The 16,215-nt window shown below is 50.8% G+C and overlaps 1 protein-coding gene across 4 annotated transcripts; it reads left to right on the top strand.

Moving 5' to 3' along the window:
• The first annotated feature begins 1,797 nt into the window (after positions 1 to 1,797).
• Positions 1,798 to 15,929, top strand: Unc5cl (unc-5 family C-terminal like). 4 transcript variants are annotated; one of them, NM_001106882.3, is given in 9 exon segments: positions 1,798 to 1,869; positions 7,206 to 7,655; positions 8,133 to 8,433; positions 9,699 to 9,961; positions 10,628 to 10,729; positions 10,837 to 10,904; positions 11,713 to 11,813; positions 12,229 to 12,342; positions 14,463 to 15,929. In NM_001106882.3, coding segments are annotated over 8 exon segments (1,557 nt in total). In that variant the 5' UTR covers positions 1,798 to 1,869; positions 7,206 to 7,270; the 3' UTR covers positions 14,686 to 15,929.
• The last annotated feature ends 286 nt before the right edge of the window (positions 15,930 to 16,215 follow it).

Raw genomic sequence — 16,215 nt, 5'->3', positions numbered from 1 at the left:
TTGCAGAAAGAGACAAGAGGCTGGAGAATAATTAACTAAAGAAGGAGAAAAAGCTACTTTATATTTTCTTTTGTGTGTGTGTATGTGCACACACATGTGCATGTACATGTGTACATGCATGTGCATGTGTAGGAGGGATAGTTATGCACATGTGGAGGCCAGAGGACAACCTAGAGCCTCAGTAGGAGCCTATATTTTATTTATTTATTTACTTAGTTAGTTAATTATTAATTTATTTAATTTTTTGAGACAGGTTCTCTCTCTGGCCTGGAGCTCAAGTTGGCTAGGCTGGCTGGTCAGTGTGCCCAGGGTCCTGCCTGTCTCTGCTTCCCCAGTTCTAGGATTGCAGAGATGGGTGGATTCTGGCTATTGAATTCAGGTCCTTGTGCTTATAACACAAACACTTTCCTGACTAAGCTATCGTTACAGCTCTCTCTCTCTCTCTCTCTCTCTCTCTCTCTCTCTCTCTCTCTCTTTCTCTCTCTTTCTCTCTTTCTCTCTTTCTCTCTCTCTCCTTCCCTCTCCCTCCCTCCCTCCCCTTCCTTTAAGTCTTGTTTAGAGGCTGAAGAGATGAATCCATAGTCAAGCACCCTCATGCCTCTTGCAGAGGATCTGAACTCAGTTCCCACAGCAAGGGCCTTACGGCTGTCTGTAACTCCAGCTCAAGGGGATCTGATGCCCTCTCCTGGTCTCTGAGGGCTCCCGTGTACAGATGACATGTACTCACACAGACACATACATAAAAATGAAAAATATATTAAAATTGCATTTTTATTTTTGATCGCTGAGTAACTACATATTCATTGGGTATAATGCAAGATGTCTTGATATGCCGATCCACTTTGTAATGATCAAATAAAAGTAATTAGTATATTCATTTCCCCAAACATTATCGTTGGGATTGTGAGAACAGTCGAAATCTTGTTTTCTAACTATTTCAAAATGTAAGGTACACCACTGTTAATTATAGACACATTGTTGCATGGGAGTCTCGGAGAGCACCAGGACTTATTCTTTCTAACAAACTGTAATCCATTGATCAGTATCTCCCCACCCCTCAGCTCCCCACTCTTCCCAGATTTCCTTTCTGCATTCCCATGTTTATTGAAGCGCTCCTCTCAAAAGCCAAGATATGTAGTCAATGCAAGAGCCCATGGAAAGCTGACCGGGTGTTGAAGATTCAGACAATACTCAGACAGCAGACATCAGGTGGGTAACTTCTCCCCACCACCACCAGGGGCAGTGTCCTGCTACAAAGGGCAGTGTCCCGCCAATTCTGAGGGGCAGGGAGCAGATACGTGAGTTCTCCACACTCTATACCTGTGTGATCTCCCCATGCCAGAAGGACTACAGAGACCAGAGTACCTGGACCAGCTACACTGTCACCAGGGAGTTTCTTTGAGCAGCAATCTCTGGCCCAGACCCTGTAAGAATCTTCTGACAAACTCTGGCAAAGGTTCCGTTCTCTAGTCTTCTGCCATACTGCCTTTGGTAGGGACGGCCGCTCACCAGCAGAGGGCACTGTGACAAGAGGGTTTCTAGATGCAAGACCTGCACCAAAGCTGCCTTTCTTCCTACCCCCTCCCAGACCTGCCCTGGAAGTGTACTGACTTCTGGCATCCTCTGCTACTTCCGATCTTTACCTGGACTTGGCCGATGGACAAAGACACTCTCCGCCTGCCCCCATCCCCCACCAGCAGGACCAGGAGGCTGGACTGTGCCGGGAAATGGTAGACCACACCTACCTGGATTCCCCGCCCAAACCTACTTGTCTGCTGGCCTGAAGACTGGTCTGGCAGACCTCTCTGTTTCTTACAGAGGGAGCTATTGCTTCTGGACGGGCCCCGTGGGTAGCCAGTCGACATTAAGGCAAGTGCTATCTGGGGCAAGGGAATGGGTATACTATGGGGTCCAGGGAAGAGCCAGGGATGAGCCAGGTTTACCACCTTGTGGGGTGGCACAGGGAGAGAAGGAAAGAGGTCTTAAGGAAGGGCTAGTCCTTAAGGAAGGACTCCACTGTGGTCAGGAGTGGGGGCATGAATAGGGGCCTTGAACCGGGTGTGGCTTCATTCATTCTGTCTTGGAGTGTGTGTGTGTGTGTGTGTGTGTGTGTGTGTGTGTCCTGGTACTGGGGTTTACAGACTTGGGGTTTAGAGATTTGGGTGTACGAGACAAGTGTTCCACCACTGGGCTACTTCCTCAGTCCCCTTTTGACTTTACATTTCTGTTTGTTTGCTTGAGACAGAATCTTACTATGTAGCCCTGGCTGGCCTGGAACTCACTATGTAGACCAGGCTGACTTCAGACTCACAGAGATCTGCCTGCCTCTGCCTCTCAGGTGCTGAGATTAAAGGCATGCCCCACCACGCAGGGTTCTTACTTTCTAAGACAGGCTCTTACAACATTGCCTGGGATGGTCTTGAATTCCATCTGTTTGTTCAGGCAGGCTTTGAACTTGTGATCCTCCTCCTCCAGTCTCCGGGGTAGCTAGGATTACTGGCTTGTGCCCGCCAAGCCCAGATCAGGCTCGTACTTACTACTGTCTTCAAAAAGCACTCGGCACTCTATCAGGAGGTGCGGTGAGAAACAGGAAGGAGGGGAGGGCTAAGTATGTGCAAATATGAACAGATCTTTGCAGCAGGAGTCTGGGTCTTTGTTCTGAAGGCAGGTGACAATGGAATTCTAATGCCCCTTGTTTAGGGGAAATGCTACCCAGAGTGCTCTGCACTCTGGAGACAGTCGAGTTGGAAGAATTGGGTTCTGAGGAGTCCAGTGCAGAGCTGGAGAAGCCAGTGAGTTTGTAGCGCTATAGACTAGCCTCCTACTAAACTTTGGCTTCTTTCCCTTCTTGAGATCAGAGTGGGGGATGGGGTGAGGGCTAAGAAAGTCTGGAAGAGTGATCCGCTAGACCCCAGGCTGGGGCTGGGGAAGAGTTAGGTTGCTTCAGGCCAGAGAAGTGAGCAGGCTCCCTTGAGAGGCCCAGGGAGCTGTAAGGGTGGTACACACCAATTTTACAGGTGAGGCAGCCGGGCGAGGGGACGTGACCCAGTGAGGTGGAGGGGATTTGGACTCTGGTCTTTAGAGGCCCTGAGAAGGCTGTTGTTATAGTAACAGAGTAGTTCCTCCCATTTCATTCTCTTGTATCTGCCCCTCCCTGCCACTGGAACCTTAAAGGGCTGGCATGAAATGTCATCACTTGTCGTGGGACCCAGAGATGCCTTTATTCTATTTGGTTCCCTTTAGTTCCCCCTCCTCTTCTTCTCCTTCTCCCTCTTCTCCTGTTCTCCTCCCTCCCCTCTGTTTCTTCTCTTCTCCCTCTTTCTCCTTCTGTCCTTCTCCATGTCTCCCCCTCCTCCTCCTCCTATTTCCTGCTTTCTTGGTTTTATTTACTTTGCGTGAGTGTTTTGCCTGTGTGTGTGTGTGTGTGTGTGTGTGTGTGTGTGTGTGTGTGTGTGTACCATGATTATGTAATGCGCACAAAGAAGAGGTCAGATTATATTTAGGACTGGAGTTATGTATGGTCATGGGCCCCCATGTGTGTGCTCAGAATCAAACTCATGTACTCTGAAAGAGCAGCCAGTGCTCTAACCACAGATCCATCTCTAGCCCCTTCCTTTTTCTTTCTTCCTTCCTCCTTTTTTCCTTCCTTCCTTCCTGCTTGTCTGACTTCCTTTGAGATGCAGTCTCATTATATGTCCTCAAACTCTTAATCCTCCTGTCTTAGCCTCCCAAGTGCTGCTATCTCAAAGCAGAACCATCCTTCTCTTCTTCACTTCTGTTCTTTTCTCACCCCCCCCCCCTCTGGGAATGAAGAGCCCTAGGAGGAGTGGGGTAAGTGGGTGTGTGTCTCTAAACCCATCACTCCCAGCTGGACATCTGATGCTGCTCCTTAACAATCCTTCCTCATTCCTGCGTCAGGCAAACCCCCCTCAGCTTCCTTATCTGTGCAAGGAAGACACAAACAGCAGTGGCCCATGTGAGGATGATGTGAGCCAAGCCGTTACTATTACAGGTTTCGTAGTCGTAACTATCATTAATGGTGAAAGTGCTGAAGGATATGAGGATTGGGGGAACTTGCCTCCTTAACTAAGCCTGCTTCCGGCTACTGCCAACTTGCCTCATTCACCTGTGGCCTTGCAGTTGGCCTGGCTGAAGCAGGCTGAGGCCTCTAGGTTGCGTTTCAAGGTCACATGAGCCAAATCCCATCTCCTGTACACAGTTAGGATGCAGGGGAGACCGGTCCCTCCCAGGTTCTCCATGATGCTGATGCAGAGGAGTGTCTGTCCCTGTTGGGAAGGGGCTGGGAAGGGAGAGAAGTCTTTTAGGTCTTCGGGAGGGAACGAAGTGTCTAAGCTTAGCGTCAGGCGACTGGTGGAGAGGAAGGGGGCAGTGGAAGCTTTTCTGGTTATCGAACAACCCGATAAATGACAGAAGCCTCCTATGAAGGAAGACATCTTGTCTCCAGGAATCCAGCTGCCAGATGGAGAAATTGCGTTCCTTCAACAGCTCTTCCGGGGCTGAACAAGACGTTGCTGGCACTTTTGGAACCCACTTCCCCCACCCCTCCTCCCCGGTGCTCATGTGCAGCTGGTGAGAAAGCTGGTGTGACAACATGTAAGGAAGAGCTTCTCAGGCCGATTGACAGCCGGGAGATTGTAAACCACTCGAGGGCTGCATCGAGCCAAAGCCACGGGCCGGAGTGCACAGGGCATGGAAAGTCTGGTCCCACCCGAGTGTGGGGCCTTAGGAATTAGCAGGGTTCAAGGAGGAGATAGAAGGGGGGAAACAGATGCAAGGGAGCTGACATGTATACTGGAGGTTACCAGAAAGTTCCAAACTTTCAATGACTACCACTGCTAGGTTATCAGGTGAGCCCTCAGTGAACGTGTGCTTTTAGCTCACCTCAATTCATCTCTGCAGGCCGTGCCTTTCCCCCCTTCTTCCTCTTTTTCTCTTTTTCATTTCCACTTTTAACTTTTGCTGATCATGCTGTACTGAGTGACTGGGAGCTACCTTCGGACCTTTCGGGCACAAGGCGGGGCATGAATAAACACACATCTGCATAGTGCTTTATCATCTACAGGTGTTTCTCACATGACCCCGCTCCAGCCCCATTAATTGCCAGGTAGAGGTTTTTTTTTTTGTTTTTTTTTTTTTGTTTTTTTTTGTTTTTTTGTTTTTTTTCCCCTCCGACCTTCAAGAAATTCGAGGAGGAACCATCAGATTGGACTTAGAGCTGAGTATCAGAGAGCCTGCTTAAGATGTGCAAAGTCCTGGGACTCCAGGTCTCCCTCTCCCAGGACTGGGGTGATGGCCCAAGTGGCAGTGTACTTCCTGTGCAAATATGGGGACTGAGTTGGATCCCTGGTACCCATGGGAAAATCTGTGTGTGGTGGCTTGCATTAGTGATCTCAGAACTGGAAAGGGGGAGATAGGTGGATTCCTGGGGATTATGGCCATCCGTCCAAGCCTCCACAGTGAGCTCCAGGAAGTCCTAGTGAGAGAACCTGTCCCAAAAACAAACAAACAAACAAACAAACAAACAAACAATCAAACAAACAAACAGCCCAAGCCAGGAGCAGGAGAGATGTTCATCAGTTAAGAACATTGCTTGTTCTTCCAGAGGTCCTGAGTTCAATTCCTAGCACCCAAATGGTAGCTTCCAACCGTCTAAAACCGTCTGTACTCCCAGTGTGTTCTTACATCCTCTTCTGGTGCGCAGACATACATGCAGACAAAACACCCATGTACATGAAGTAAGTAAGTAAGTGAAAGCCCAAACAAACCAGCCAGCCAGCCAACTCACCAGCCAGCCAGCCAGCCAGCCAGCCAAACAAACAAACAAACAAACAAACAAACAAAAAGGTGGGGTCTGGAGAGGTAGGTAGCTCAGTAGTTGAGAGCATTTGCTGCTCTTCTAGAGGACCAGAGTTTGGTTTCCCAGCACCCATGTCAGGTAGCTCACAACTGTCTGTGACCCCCGATTCAGAGGAATCTGATGCCTCTGACCTCTCTAGGCACTAGATCTCCTACATGTAATTAAAAAATGATAAAAATAAATCTTTTTAAAAAAGCCTAAGGTAGATAGATGGGTCCTGAAGAGTGATTTTCAAGGCTGACATCCGACATTCACACGCATGCTGTCCTACACGCACAGACACACAATTATAAAGCTTACACAAAGGGCATGCCTGTGGTGAAGAGAATCCAAGGAATACAGAGATTGCTAGAATTCATTCCCGTACGTATTCTCCAGTGGTCACGACTGTCAGTGGGGATCACTAGAACAGGCCGGGGCTGTATCTTTCCAGACTCTTCCAAAGACAGGAGTCGTTCCCTACAGAGCGAGTGTGGACTGCAGAGCTCATATCCGCAGCATGCCAAAATAACACTTGAGCATGTGGGATTAAATACAAATTCTCTCTCTCTCTCTCTCTCTCTCTCTCTCTCTCTCTCTCCACCCCTCAACCCCTGCTCACACACATGCAGTATGCCTCAGGCTCAAACCCAGGGCCTCGTGTGTGCAGAAGCCTCTACCCTTAAGCTCTTCCCTCAGCTTATACATGTGCTTTACACTCACGAGATTGGAGGTTGCTTTTTTCCCTTGCACATTTTTTTTTAAATGAGGGTTCATAGACAAAGGTGGATTGTGTCTTTGAGATGCTATGTAGCTCAGGCTGGCCTCCAACTCAGGATCCTCCTGCCTCAGCCTACTGATTTCTAGAATTATAGGTGTGTATTGCTACTGACTCAGAAGTAGATGTTTGGACGGGTGAAGACACTGGGGTAAACTAAACAATACATCGAGCATAAAGATAAAGTGATTGGCAGGCTTTGTACTCCTGTCCCCTAACTCTGGACACCAATTCTTTATGTCCCGGGATTTACTTTGCTATAACTAGGTCGCGGAGAACTGTGGGAAGCTCTTTATTTTTGAGACAGTGTCTCAGTTGATAGCCCAGGTTGGCCTTGAACCCCAATCTTCCTGCCTCATTATAGCTGGATTTAGAGATGTGTACCACCATGCCTAGCTCTGGAAGGGGTGTGTGTGTGTGTGTGTGTGTGTGTGTGTGTGTGTGTGTGTGAACAAATGGGGGGAAGGGAAGAGAAAGGGGAGGGATATTTCTGCAGGTGATGTAGCCTTGACTTCCACACATTAAAAAGACTTAGGCCAGTCCCACTGACTCTACCCACTCTCCCTCCAGGCCCTCGGCCTTGACTGATGCAGGGGTGTGGAAGAGCCAGCAGCACTGATTGAGTGACCAGGCGGATGAGCCCCCAGGAGAGTTCTGTGCAACCTTTCCAGTTCCTCCTGCTGGTGGGGATCCCTGTGGCCAGTGTTCTTCTTCTGGTTCAGTGTCTTCGATGGCACCGTTGTCGGTGGCCGCCAGGGTCCTGCCAGAAGCCGGATGACCCAGAAGAGCCAGTGTCCCCATCTACTCCATTACCAGAATATGAGCTCCCAAAGCAGTGCCAAGCCCCCACGCTACCGGAGGTAGCTGCATTCTATCAGGAACTCCACATGCCTACCCGGGGCCAGACCATCACCCGACAGCTGATGAACAAGCTGCTGGTGTTTTCTGCTCGAGAGGTAGATCACCGCGGCGGATGCCTGATGCTGCAAGACACGGGCATCTCCCTGCTCATCCCTCCAGGTAACCACTCCCAGCCTCCTTCTGGGCAAGGACTTCTTCAGACATCAGGTTAGGGTACCCTACCTGAGCTCCACCCATAGACAACTTTGGAATTTGGGAAACTGTATTTATAGTTTAGCTTCTTTGATTCCAAAGATGGCATCTCCACTTTGGGCAGGGGACAGTTTACCAGCAAGTGGAGGTAAAATGCTTGGCTTGAAAGCCAGCCTGCTGTGACAATTCTCCAAACAAAAGAAGGCAAACTGTGGTTCGTAGTCACACAGATCCCCATTACAAGTAGCTATGACCCTGGGAGGAAACGGATGACTGCCTTGAAATTGCACCCCAAGATAGTTCATGGTGGGCTTCCTCATTCCATTCAGCCTCTCAGCATTCTGCAGGCTCGGGGCTCTGATTCTGTACCCACTATGACTGGCCTCCTCCAAGGGGCAGAACATTTCTAGTTGCTAGACTCACTTCCACCCTTTGACTCTCCAGGTGCCGTGACCGTGGGTCGCCAGGAAAGGGTGTCCTTGGTTCTGGTTTGGGACCTGACAGATGCCCCGTCGTTGTCTCACAAACAGGGACTAGTGAGTCCTGTGGTGGCCTGCGGCCCTCACGGGGCCTCTTTCCTGAAGCCCTGCATACTCACATTCAAGCACTGCGCCCAGCAGCCGAGTCAAGTCTGTGCCTACAGCAGCAATACCTCCTTGCTGGATGCCAAGGACTGGAGGCCCCTGGGCCAGCCGGGGACTCATACCTCCAGGGATGAGTGCCGTATCCTGCTCTCTCACTTCAGGTGGGGCTCTGTCCATTGGCCCGTCCTCCTCCTGTGCATCTCTGATTGTCCCCATTGGCAGGTCCTCTCGGTCTGTGTTTCTCTGACTGTCTTTTCTCTCTGCCTCCTTCTTAGCTTTGTCTGAACTCCCTGTGCGTGTCCCTCTCTGAGCCCACTGTTCTAATGTTCATGATAGTCCTATCCTCAAAATGCCATCTGAGACCATGACCCCTTGCTGTCTCAGTGCCTGTATGGAGGCACGCGGTTCAACTCATCCCTCTGTCTCGCAAACATGTCCAACCCACAACCCACAGGCAGCCTGAATATCTACAAACAAGACCCAACACAAAATAGTAGACCTTGCTTAGAACATTAGATTTTTTTTTTTTTTTTGAAATTCAATTGCGTGGTTCTTGAATGTGACTTTGTGGATGACGTCATTGTGTTCAGTGTCAAAAGGTTGGGCACTCCTGTAGTGAGTTTGCCCCATCTCCACATCTGTCTTTTAATGCTGCCTCTGTTTACCCTGTGTCTTTTTTCAGGACGGTCTCTAAACTCTTAAGGGTAGCTTGTCCCCTTCAGGCCCATGCCATGTCTGTCCTCCATCTCGTAGGCTCTTAGATCCCCTGTTTCCTATACTGCTCATCACCCATTGACCTGAGAACCATGTGTACCCGCTTCGAGTCATGGGGACCCTGTGGTGACTTCATCTCCACTGCCAGATAATGCACACTGGCTCTCCTCCCTAGGAGGTGGCGGTCACTGTATTAGTACTGTCATTTACTGCCGTGACATGGACTTGACATAAGCAATTGAAGAAAGGAGTAGTTAGTTGGGTTCCCATCGCAAGGGTACAGTTAACCACGGCGGCAGGCGTTTGAGGCAGCTTGACCTCTTCAGTCAAGCACTGGAGAAAGAGATGGCTTTCACTACTCCGTTTGTTTTTTCCGCCCAGTCCGGGAATCCCATCCTGTTCATCAGGGTGGGTCTTGCCACTTCTGTAACTCAAGTGACAAACTCCCTTATTGATATGCCCAGAGATTTGTCCCCAAGGTGATTCTAGGGCCTGTCAGTATGAACACCGCAGTCCTCATGGCCCACTCACTTCTTGATCCTCTAAGCCACTCTGTCCTTCACCTGGTCCTCCCTCTATGCCTATTTGGAGTGGTCTCCTCACCCACATAGAGACCCCTCAGATGACAGGAGCCTGGTGGTAGGCACCTTGGGGTCTATCCGATCTTTCTGGGTGCCTATGTGTAGCTCTCTGCCATCCTCTCCCTCCACAGTCTCTACACCTGTGTTCTGGAGCCACCCCTGGGCCAGACAGCCCGCAAGTGGCTGCAGCTGGCAATGTTCTGCTCCCCACTGGCACCAGGGCAGACACACCTTCAGCTGCGCGTCTACTTCCTAAACAATACTCCCTGCGCCCTGCAGTGGGCTATCACCAACGAACAGCCGCATGGAGGACGCATGCGCGGGCCCTGCCAGCTCTTCGACTTCACTGGGGCCCGAGCAGACCAATGCCTGAAGCTCAAGTACATCTCCGAGGGTGAGGGGAGTGGGCCCCAGGGGGTGAAGGATAGGAAGTTGGATAAGAGGGAGGCCCCCCTCTAGCCTTCCAAGAAATCCAGAAACCCCAGGTTTATTTCCTGGAATGGGTTACCAGTGGCCTTGTGAGGACCTCCTGGCTTTGCTCTCTTTCCTCTATCTCCTGCTCAGCCCTTGCCAGCCTAGAACAGAGGGACGCTAGGTGGGAGGCTGGAAGTGAGAGGAACCTTGGATTGGGAATTGTGTTCTGAGCTTGTCTGCCTGCCAGGGCCTTTTTCTTAAAGCTCGAACTGCTGGCCGTGTTTCTGGAATCCTCTCTGTGATTGTGGACAGGCACATTTCTGGGGGTGTTCTGCAGTTTCAAGAGGTCAGGTAGAGGATGGGAGGCTGAGGGCTGTGTGTGTGTGTGTGCGCGCGCGTGTGTGCATGCGTGTGCGTGTGCGCGCGCGCGTGTGTAGTAGTAGTAGTATACTACTAGTATAATATATTCTAGTACTAGTAGAATAAAAGCAAAGCCATAGAACAACCACTTTGAGGCGGCCCCTCAAGCTCACTGATTCCCATTGGCTTGAGACCCTTCTGCCTTGAGCCATCCTGATGCCTCCCCTCAACCTCTGACTTGGGGCAGGCCTTACCCTCTAAGGCCCTCTGCCCTGTCCTTCCCCAGGTTGGGAGAATGTGGATGACAGCAGTAGCCAACTGGTTCCCCATCTCCACATCTGGCATGGAAAGTGCCCCTTCCGTTCCTTCTGCTTCCGGAGAAAGTCAGGTAGGCCAGGAGCCCCGTTCGATCCTGGTTCTCCCCTCCTAGCCACCCTGCTCTGCAGTCCTCCCCTGAGTCTTTTTCTTGCTCACCCATCTTGCTTCTCTTTGTAGCCAATGGGAATGAAGAGTGCTCGACTTTAACCAATGAGATCATTGTCACCATGCACACCTTCCAGGATGTGAGTTGTGCAGAGGCATAGAGGAAGGGCAGGGCCTTGGAAGGTCTAGGAAGGGGGATGGGTCCGGTACACACTGCATAGGGTCCTAATTACAAAGCAGTGAAAGAGGACGTAGAGCCACCATGCCAGATCTTTGAAGGACTTAGACCGACTGGCCCCCTAGCTATTCTGCATCCCTGCGCCCTTTCTATGGATGGATGAATGCATCAGAAAGTTAAAAAACCCTCGAATCCCGCATTAACTCTTTCTTCCAACTTAGGACCGCTAGGGGGCATCTGGGAGACCTGGTCTCCTCCAAGGTGACCATCTCCATGTCTCTTTGGGGGGTGGGGGGAGACTAGGAAGGAAGGAGGGCTTGACCAAGTTGGGGGGGGTAGATATTTTCTCCTCCTTCCCTCTCTCCCTCGCTCCCTCCTGCAGCCTCAGGGAAGAGATGAACAGGTCAGGTTTGAGAGTGTTTGGAAAACCAAAGTAGCATGTTGCAAGATGAAGGCAGGCAGCCAGCCACACCTTGTCATTTGGGGATGAGAGCTGGAGGTCAAGCTCTGTGACTGGGTGGTGGCCTGTGTCTTCTGTGTTCTGCCAGCATAGGATGCACCGTATGCAACTTTATTGTTCTCAGGGGCAAACCTCAGTCTGACTGTAGGGTTCTGCAGTCTGGGAGGCAGAGGATCCAGGGTGCTGGGTAGGGAGGGGGCTGTATCTTCTGGCGACAGGTTGCAAGAGAGTCATGAGGAATGGAGGGGGGCTCGGGGAAGGAGTTTCTCATGACTCCCTGAGTGTGTCCCCGTCCCTGTTGGTGATTCAGGGCTTGGAAACCAAATACATGGAAATCCTCAGATTCCAGGCCTCAGAGGAGGAGACCTGGGCGGTTCCCCCTCCTGTCTCCCAGCCGCCCCTGTGCAACAGGTGAGTAAAGGTGGCTTTGGCTACTGCCTAGGGATGTTCGCCAATCCTGTCTCGGCACCAGTAGGTAGAGAGGATGGGAGAGTGACTGGATCTCTGTGTGTGTACATACGTGTGCGTGTGGTGTGTGCATGTGTGTGTGCATGTGCGTGTGTGCGTGCGTGCGTGTGTGTGTGTAAGCACATGGAGGCCAGAGGTGAACCGTGGGTGTTGTTGAGGTAAACATGGAGCTCTAGATAGCCAGCAAACCCCAGAAATCTGCGGGTCTCCTTCTCCTCCTGTGGCTAGGTCACACGTGCGTGCCATCACACTAGACTGTTTATGTGGGTGCTGATTATTGAACTCAGGACCTCGTGACTGTGTGGCAGCCCTTGGGCGTGGAACCTTCCTTCTGTAAACCCCCTATTCCCTGCCTCAGGCTGCCCCCAGAGCTCTTTGAGCAGCTGCAGATGTTGTTGGAGCCCAGCAGTGTCACTGGGAATGACTGGCGCAAACTGGCCTCCCACCTGGGGCTCTGTGGCATGAAAATCCGGTAAGCCACAAGTACATCTATAGTGGAGTTCGAAGGTAGGCTGGGGTGGGGGACTTCCTGATATCCTGGGAGCTGCGCTAGGAATAAGGGGGTGACTTGAAAGTTAGTGAACAGCTACTGAGTCCCTCTAAAGTCCCTTTGGGACAGCTCTTTCTGTCAGTTCTACATCTTCAAGGGCCAGAGTGACTGTCACCAGACACTCAGGTTTGTATACTGGCCACCTCTTTTCCTCGTATTCCCAAAGAAGTTGAGAAATAGAAACTGATAAAAAGCTATGTCTAGTTTAGCCAAACTGGGGAGAGAAAGACTCCAGTTCCTCATCACTGCCTTAGAATTTAGTCACGGGACAAAGACCAGAAGACAGGTAGACTCTCTCAGGGTCTGGGGAAGGTGACTTGGTCCCAGGACACCCTCAGGGTCTCAGTTCTCTACTACAGAGTTTTATTTTAACATTGTTCAAGTCCAGGGATGAAGGATGCAGATGGATCCTAAGTTTCCAGTTATTTTCTAAGAGTCTCCGGGATTTTTTGGTGCAGTGATGTAAACACCGCCCTCTGTATGTCCGAGCTTGACCAAGTTCCTTCTTCCTAGTTCATTCTTTGGATAGGTGTAGAGTGGACACCATTTGTATATTGTCACACGCCTCTGTGTCTGTCCTGTGAATTTCGAAAGTGAAAGACACAAAGTAGTGAGAGCCTCACAGTTGAAGAGAAGGGTCCCGGGTGCCTCTGCAGAATTTAGAACACCTCGCTGTCGCCCCAGGGCTTCAAGCCCATTCTTTTGGCATGAGTCTGTCTCATTGTAGGGGGTGCAATAAATATTTCACAAGGAACCATACAAGTCACTGGTACTAGCTTGCCACACTGTAGCTCAAGGCACAGAAAAGAAGATTATAGGATGATGTGTGTACAGTGTGGAGCAGGACGCCTGTTGCTTGTTAACACAGTAGGTGTTAGCCATCACGGTGGCAGTGCAACTGGAGCTCCTGCCAAGGGGCTCGCAAAGGGATCAGTAGAAGAACCACTCCGTGCTAGGTCCTAGAGTCCAGGCTGTGAATGCAGCAGTCAGAGATGAGCTAGAGCCAGACCTTGGAAGCAGAAGAGATTTAAACAGTTGTCAAGTGCTTGTCTATGTGCCTGGATCCAAGAGTGAAATAGGTTTTCGCCTCCCAGGAGCACAAATGATCGATAACAAGGGGCTCTGAGAACTTGAGAATAACAACAAACACTCCGGGTGCCCCCTGTGTGCGTTCAGTATTACAGAGCACTGAAGAGAAAGAGACAGAAACAGTTGAAGAAGAAGAAAAAATAACCAGAGGGCTGCAGAACTGGAATAAGAAAGGACACCAGAGAGGATGCTCCGGTTGGGGGGAGCCGCTGAGGTGCAGAGTAGGCGCAGAATAGGTTAGAGATGGGTGGGGACAGGAGGCTTAGGATGGGGGGAGGACAGGGCAGGTCAGAAAGGCACAGCATCCCCAGGTGGTGGATGAAGGAGGCAGTCAGGAGTTGGAGATTGGCTGCTAAGTAAAAGGTACTCTGAAAGGTTCCCAAACAATGGAGGGTCGTCATAGTAACTATGAACGGGATCCAACACAAAATCATAAGCATACTTAAAGCATGGGCTTGTTTGTTTGGTTCCTTTAATGTTCATGGTTCCTGAGTGAGAAATGTGTAGCTAACACCTGTCTCAGTTTGCTTTCTATCGCTGTGATGAAGCACCATGACCAAAAGCAACTTGGGAAGGAAAGGGTTTATTTGCTTATCGCAGCAACAGCCCGTTTTGTAGGCAAACCAGGGCAGGAACTCAAGGGAGAACGGGGTGAGGTGGGGTGGAGGTGGGGAGTTGTCCTGATGCAGAGGACATGGAGGGATGCTGCTAACTGCCTTGCTCCCATGGCTTGCTTAAGCTTGCTTTAGTATACCACTCAGGTTGACCTAAAAGGAGCCGAGGGCTGGCTTCTCTTAGCTTGCAAACCCCCGCCCTTCATGGGAAGTAGGCAAGGCTAGCAGGAGCGGAGCTCAAGGAGGGGAGTGGTGGGGTGCAGAGGTGCGGAGTGGATCTCATACGTCTCCTGAGCTCCTTGCTCTCCTCTCATCATTACCCCTGGCCCTTGGAGACAGGTTCTTGTCCTGCCAGCGTAGCCCCGCCGCGGCCATTCTGGAATTGTTTGAGGAACAGAATGGCAGTCTGCAAGAGCTGCACTACCTCATGACCTCCATGGAGCGGCTGGACTGCGCTTCTGCCATTCAGAACTACCTTAACCGGACTCCGGGGGACAGCCCTACCAGGTTGCGCGGAGGTACCTGGGAGAACTGTGGCCTAGAGCTGGATGAGAAATTCTAAGCAGGCTCCGCGGCCGTGCAGGGTGCTTCAAGAGGCCATGTCATGCCATGCCTTTGAGCTGGGGACCAATTCTGCAGTTCCAGGTGGATCGAGCTGGAACCCCCAGTGAGGCCAGATAGCCTTATCATCTGCCCTGCATCAGGATAACTCTGTATCCTACCGGCCAACTTTGCCCTGCGTGCAGGTTCGCTCTTGGTCAGTAGGGGGCGCGGGAGTCTGGGAGATGGCCACAGCTAAGCCAGCTTCCAAGATGTTGTTTAATTTTCTCGCGGACGGCCAGGTGGCCCTGCAGGCATACCTCAGAGACTGCTCAGTCCACAAATATTCATGGAGCACTGAGTCTCAGCACCAAGCTGGGATTGTGAGGAACGTCGGCTTCTTTGAACTTGCCTTGGAGTCGGTTCTTCGAAATGGAGATGTTCTACCAGCTAGCTGAGAGCAACATTCTTGACAGTATCTCCCTGTGGTTAGGGGATGTCACGGGTGTGTAACTTTGTTGAGAAGGGAGGGCGCTGAGGTGGGCTGGAACAAAGAGAAATCTCTAGAGAGGATATTGGGGAAGATCTTTGGGGGGCTCGGGGAATAGGTGGGTGCACAGGGTGGGTGCACAGGGATGCTGTAACGAGCTCGCTTCATTGATGTGAGGGATGGGTAGCAGAGGGTTCAAGGCCCTGCTCCTCCCCCTTCATCTCTTCACGGGCAGCTCCCACCTTGTCTTCCTTCCCAGCCATTGTTTCTCTCATCACGGAGCTGAGAAGCCTCAGGACGCACACCCCCTGCCTCTCCGCCTCCAGCTGAGAGTGTTAAGTCTCCCGCTTCCTTTTCCTGCCCTTGCCCTGTCTCAGAGTCAGCCTCTCCGTTACTTGTGTCTTCATGTTGCTCTGTCTCCATCTAGCTATGGAATCCCATCTTTGTGTTTCTTTCTCTATTAGGAAGAGAAATCCAGTCACTCCCTCAGGCAAGTGTCTGAGCTAATGCTATGTATGAAGGCTACTGAGAGAACCTCGGCTATTCCAGGAGTGAACGAGTAGAGCTATTTCCCTCACAGATCAAGATCCCCCTTAGGGTCAGGATTAAAGACTAGGGGTTAAAGGACCCCCATCCCCGACCCGATCCAGTCAGCAGTGCTGGCTACTAATACTCCTGCTTACGGATAGTTTTCTTCATTTGTCCAAAGGTAGACAATCTCTTTGGAGGTAATAACAATCCGCTTCGGTATTTAATTAAAATATTGGTACTTTTGATTGGTGAGCAATATTAATTATTAGATGTGAAAATGCCTTTCTTCATAATTCTGTTTTGCCAAGATTGATACGAAGGTCTGAATTTTTAATTTTCGATTATATAACGTGTGGATATGTGTGGGTGTGAGCACAGGTGTCAATGGAGGGCAGAAGAGGCCGTCGGATCCCCTGGAGCTGGAGTTTCAGGAGGTTACGAACCTCCTGACTTGGCTGCTGGGAACTGAACTCTGGGTCCTCTACAAGAGCAGTGTATGACCCTAACCACTGAGGCGTCTCTCCAGCCCCC

The sequence above is a fragment of the Rattus norvegicus genome, chromosome 9 (assembly GCF_021556685.1).
Source record: "Rattus norvegicus strain SHRSP/BbbUtx chromosome 9, alternate assembly SHRSP_T2T, whole genome shotgun sequence".
NCBI lineage: Eukaryota > Metazoa > Chordata > Mammalia > Rodentia > Muridae > Rattus > Rattus norvegicus.
The sequence above is the reverse complement of the archived record's forward strand: the minus strand, read 5'-3'. Positions and strand labels throughout refer to the sequence as shown.